The sequence below is a fragment of the Suillus discolor genome (genome assembly GCF_016758755.1).
Source record: "Suillus discolor strain FC423 chromosome Unknown F5147scaffold_24, whole genome shotgun sequence".
Classification (NCBI taxonomy): domain Eukaryota; kingdom Fungi; phylum Basidiomycota; class Agaricomycetes; order Boletales; family Suillaceae; genus Suillus; species Suillus discolor.
The window spans coordinates 199,573-204,820 of record NW_024541271.1 but is presented as its reverse complement, the minus strand read 5'-3'; the positions used below and the strand labels follow the sequence as shown (position 1 = coordinate 204,820).

The 5,248-nt window shown below is 46.3% G+C and overlaps 1 protein-coding gene across 1 annotated transcript; it reads left to right on the top strand.

Annotated features, from left to right (window-relative positions):
• Positions 1 to 1,995: 1,995 nt before the first annotated feature.
• F5147DRAFT_798359 (uncharacterized protein) lies at positions 1,996 to 3,330 on the top strand (the record flags this gene model as incomplete). The annotated part of the gene is made up of 6 exons (XM_041443222.1): positions 1,996 to 2,094; positions 2,144 to 2,215; positions 2,272 to 2,314; positions 2,363 to 2,703; positions 2,758 to 3,043; positions 3,095 to 3,330. 6 exons carry the CDS (start codon positions 1,996 to 1,998, stop codon positions 3,328 to 3,330), a joined length of 1,077 nt encoding a protein of 358 aa, XP_041293368.1.
• Between the last annotated feature and the right edge of the window lie 1,918 nt (positions 3,331 to 5,248).

Genomic DNA, 5,248 nt, shown 5'->3' with positions numbered 1-5,248 from the left:
GCTACTGCTAGATACTCGGACTGGTAAATAAGGTTCCCGCTGACACACCCTCTCTTAGATCTGAAGTACTGTATGTACTTGAGAATATCATTACGCAACAACCAGCCCACAACTACCACGAGTTGCTTGAATCCTGGCTCATACTTATACCAAGATGGTAATTTCAGCCGGGGCTGAACCATTCGCAGCACTAGTCAAAAATAACAGCTCGTGGGCAACTTCAAGGCAAGATAGAGATGTGATGAATACTCACAGTTATGAAGGTGCTTTCAATCTCCCTATCGTTCTTTCACTGCCTTGCATCTTTCCGCTTAATTGCACGAACGAGTGTTCCAACATATGCTGAATACGGTGTCGGAAGTCGACTGTGTCTCTGTGAAAAGGACAAGAACTGACTGCGTGGGGGAGAGTTGTAAGTGTTTGATTATGCTTGAAAATTCCATTTCTCCGCTCACCGACTGTCAAGTGGATCCAAAGAGCCAGTTCTTTTAGCTGGCATTCATTCTGGCTCGGGCCATCATGATGTGTTGTATGAGTACAAGCGCATGAGATACTGGTATCATTAGAGGCCGGGATGATGGGAGTTCTTTTTGTACTGTAATTGTTTTGCACCTGCTTGAGGCATGTCCGACCTATTTGCATTTGATATAGCACTGCAGTGCTTCTCGCTTCACATCTCACCGAGCTCAATGGAGTCTGAATCAGCGACTTTTCCTCCGAAACAGGGAGGCTTCGGCATTACGCGGTGATCATCACTTCTTCACACTGCAAGGATACATTTTTGGTCACCCCAGTGGTAAGTATTATGCGCGATGCTTCTGCACTAATCCCAATGTTCGTACAACATCCAGGTTCTTTGGAGAGGTCACCGGAGGTGGTCAAGTTCGCGTGATATAGAAATTTCAATTGCGCTAATTATGTCATGTGATGTTCTATTCTTGAAGGCCTGAGCTTATGTAGTTCGTTCCTTAAACATTTTTACTTATACCTGGCTGTGGCCCACAAATAGCCAATAATTGATTTGGCCTTGTTGATAAGTAGCATGAATATCATTTTCGAAATACTAAACGCTGTTTGGACATGAACAACAGGTCTAGACTACTCGACCCAACACAAGCGACCATTGCTTGAGCCACGAGGTAGCCACATATATGCAGCATGCACCCGTTATCAATGTGGCAAGAGATGCCATTGGCCGCCACTGCCTTTATCTTCGGGAGTGCTCCAAGTTTGTGTCTTTAATACATTCAGGGCCGCCAGCGACACGTTGACTGTTCATGGTTGCGATTAGGCTCATGACCAGCCTGACATATACTACCAAGCATGCTCGCATCTCAAATTGACGCGTAGTCAGACTGGTCATGTCGCAGCGCCTGCTGCGGCCAAATCTCTGTTTGAACTTCAGGTTTGCATACTTGATACTGGCGTCGCGGTCTCTAAGGGAGGCAGTGGGAGATCGAACGAAGCTGGAGCTCTGCTGTGTATCATTACTTGAACTAACTTGTATTACACGCGACTTGGGCATGCAGAACAGGCCGTGATTAATGTTGCACAGCATAATCATTAGTCTTAAGTCATGGACCCAATTTCAACGTTACTTGAGCCGCTGAATAGCCAAAGTCACGTAGCGTACATTCATGCAGCATGAGACTTCTGTGATGAGTGCAGTGTTGCATTTTATTCAGTACTCATGGTTATCGTTTGCTTGCCAAATTTCTGTTCAGACTCGGTGTGTATATGTACTTGGCTGGCATCGCGATCTCCAAAGAAGATGGGTGGAAATGGAATGAGTCTGCTGGGCAAGTTTGGCATAGAGTCTGTGTCTCCACAACATTATCTTATCAGATAAAGGTATGTGCAGTAATTGCTTGCAAACATGGCATTTCCAGGTTCCACTGGGAGAATGCGGTAATTCCTTGTAGCTCGTTCGACCAAGTGACAAAATTACTAATATGGCTTTCAGGATTCCTATAAGCTACAGCCATTCATGAAGCCATGAGCGCTCGAAAAAATGCAAGTTCAAGGCAGGCAACGTGGTTAGCCTTTGGCTTGGTGGCGCTCGCTGCATTCTCTGCCTCAGCCCAGCCTCAAACCGTCAGTGTTATGATGGTTGCATGGTCATGAATACTAACATGTTCTTTAGGATAATATAGAGAGCACCCAGTCAGAGCTGGAGTTCAGTGTGCAACAAAATGCCCAAGTCCCAAATGACGTAGTATGCAGGCAGATTCAAGATATCCCCGTGTTTGGACAGTACTCATTCTTGTATAGGCAACTGTATATTTGGAACCAGATTTCGACCAGGATGCAGAGGGTGAGCAGGGTCTCCTTCAGCGCTGCAGGGATCTAACATATCACGCAGCGACAAGGGCGTACAAGTCTGCTCTATTCACACTTTCTAACCTCACCGCACATCTGCCATCTCATACACACAACATATTTTCCAGACCAACTACCACAACATCTTCTCTTCTCTCTGTGCTCCTTCCCAATCCACAAGGCCAAGGCCCTCTAGGAAGTGCAATCCATATAGCACTAAAACTTCGTCAACAATTCTTTCTTTTCCATCTGTTCGGTGGACCCAGTGGGAGTGCTGCGAGGAGAAGGGATGAGGAGATGCGTGGAAAGGCAATAAAGGTGGTGGATCTGCTGCAACATTCTGCGGAACTGGATGCGCTTTTTATGTTTGGGTATATATCTCTCGTAGGCCTCACTTCCGCGTGTTCCAAAACTTAATGTGCTAACTTATGTGACTAGTTCCCTCCGAGCTCCCATTTTCCGTCCGACCTTAAACTTGCATATGATTTGCTGTTGCACCACGCTGCACTGACAGGCAACGCTTCCTCGCAAGCTCTTCTCGCCTTCTTCCATGCAACAGGTTACTCAGATGTCGTTCCCATCGACCAAGCCCAAGCATTATTATATTATACATTTGCTGCTCAGGGTGCACAAATGGCTCTGGGGTATCGGTACTCGAGCGGTATTAGCACAGTTGAAGACTGCGGATGGGTAGTCGAATGGTACGAGGCTGCTGCAGATGAAGGTGAATGAACCATAATTTTTGAGTCTGCAAAGTTCTTACAAAGCATCCTAGCGATGTCGATGTTCCTGTCTGGTCCCCCTGGTGGCCAGACCCTTCCGCAGACTGCAATGCGGTTGTCTGATTTAGATGGGGGTGTGTTCGGGCTGGGCACCAGTGTTGCATCTACCGGCTTGAACGTTATTAAGCCCGCTGTCAAGGCTGGCTTAGCACAGACTGCTGGCAAGACGTGGGACGACATTCTTGAGTACTACATCGTGCATTTTTTTCATCTACTATGTCACTTGTGAGTAGTGTTTCCTTGATGCTCACCGACTGCCGAACGAGTCCGAGCCTTTCGATTGACGTTCATTGCAGTATCTGCCGATTTAGTGCATAATTAACTGTTCTCATCTAATTCTGCCAGTGGTCAGATGTAGAAGTCAGGCTCTTGGCTTCGACTGTCGCATTGTGAGTGGTGATAAATCATTTGTATTGGGTACTTACTCCGCACAGATGGCCATGTTAATGAGGGTAGCACCAATTGATGCCCACGACAAAGAATACATCATAACTTCTCGAACCGCTGAAAGCGGCATCACTTCCTTGTTAATGCAACCGTTTTGGGATGTTTGTAGAGTATGGCATTCATTTCAGTGTCTGCTGATTTGGTGCGTCTTCGAGCAATTAAATATTCTCACATGAGTTCAATTCTAGCCGTCTAATTCTGCTAGCGGTTAGATGTAGAAGCTACAGCGCGCTGCAGGGCGCTGAATAGCTGAGAATAATCAACACTGGCTAAAGGACATCCCCTTTCATACTTCTGCTGATGCCCATCTGCCCACGGTCCTGAAGGTACGATTTTTTGATTCCAGATGGGCTTAGCCTGCATGACTTACTTCTATTCCCGCTTCGTACAGTGCCGCATGTGTCTTCCTTCATCCTCCAAAGTCATCCTCATACAAACATCCATGTTGCACAAAGACGTCAAAAAATTCTGGACTGTATTGGTATCAAATTTCTGGAATGTTTCTATTTCTATTTTGAACATGTTGGTAATGGCATTTACTCAGCGAGGCATCATCCCATACAGTGACTATTCTCTGCAGGCTCAAAGCGACAAGCTTCTGCACTACTTTGGACGTCAGCGGTGTAACCTACAACTACCCAATGACCCATGGCGTGCGTGTATCATTTGGCAGGCACTCAACACCATCCGGACATGTAGAACAGGCAAATTGTTGCATGCTGTGATGCTCACGCCAAACTGGCAGGTTTAATGACTCTTTCTTACTGCCACTTGAGGTGCAGGTTGGCCCTAGGAGGCTGTGGCAAAGAACTTTTCCTGTAACAAGAAAGCACCCACAGACAGGAACAAATGCAAATGCAACTCCACTCGCAGATGATGAAGACGAATAGCAATGCATCCACTTACCTTGATATCTTGAGCTAGCATCAACATTCTCACATCTGCTTGAACCAATGGACACTATGAACACTCGTGACTATTGGTCATTGATCTTGTGTCATTCGTGTGCAAGCGCGAAGTGGAGATCGAGTTGAGCGCTTCTGATACGCCCATACAACTTGAATGTCCGACAAAATAATAGCGCCTGCCACGAGTATTACGAATGGTCCGATGTCTTGGCAGTGTTAGCACCCTGCACATCTCGGCAGTTCATACTTATCTTTGGCACATTCTCCTCCAAATCTGGTGAAAAAAATTCCCAGGTGAAATTTAGCCCCACTGGATTCGACGAACACGGGTTAATTTAAATGGAGGCGATCTATCAATGACTCAATGAGAATGTGTGGCTAACCCCAGTCATGCGCACCCATCCTCAGAATCCCACAGGATAGTTATCATCTCACCGTCAGTAGTACGCACGCTATCCAACAAACCTGAGTATCCAGGCATGCATCAAGTCAGTGTTTGATCAAAGAACATAGATGGCTATAATTAAGTATGATTGACATTGAGCGCAGCTCCAATAATTATATGACAATGTAACATAGTGAGGTACTGAACCGTTCAAAACATCATAAAGGAGGCGCGGCCATTGTAAGAAAAGAGCGTGTCACTTTGTGATAGTGTCAAAGGTCGCTTGAGCGCAAGCTGCACAGCGTCGACGGTGCTTGGCAGCGAGGTCACTCCGAGCTGCCATCCTCTTCCTGCAAACCGAACACCTAAATTTGATACCAATGTGAGTGATGATATGGCGAGTGAAG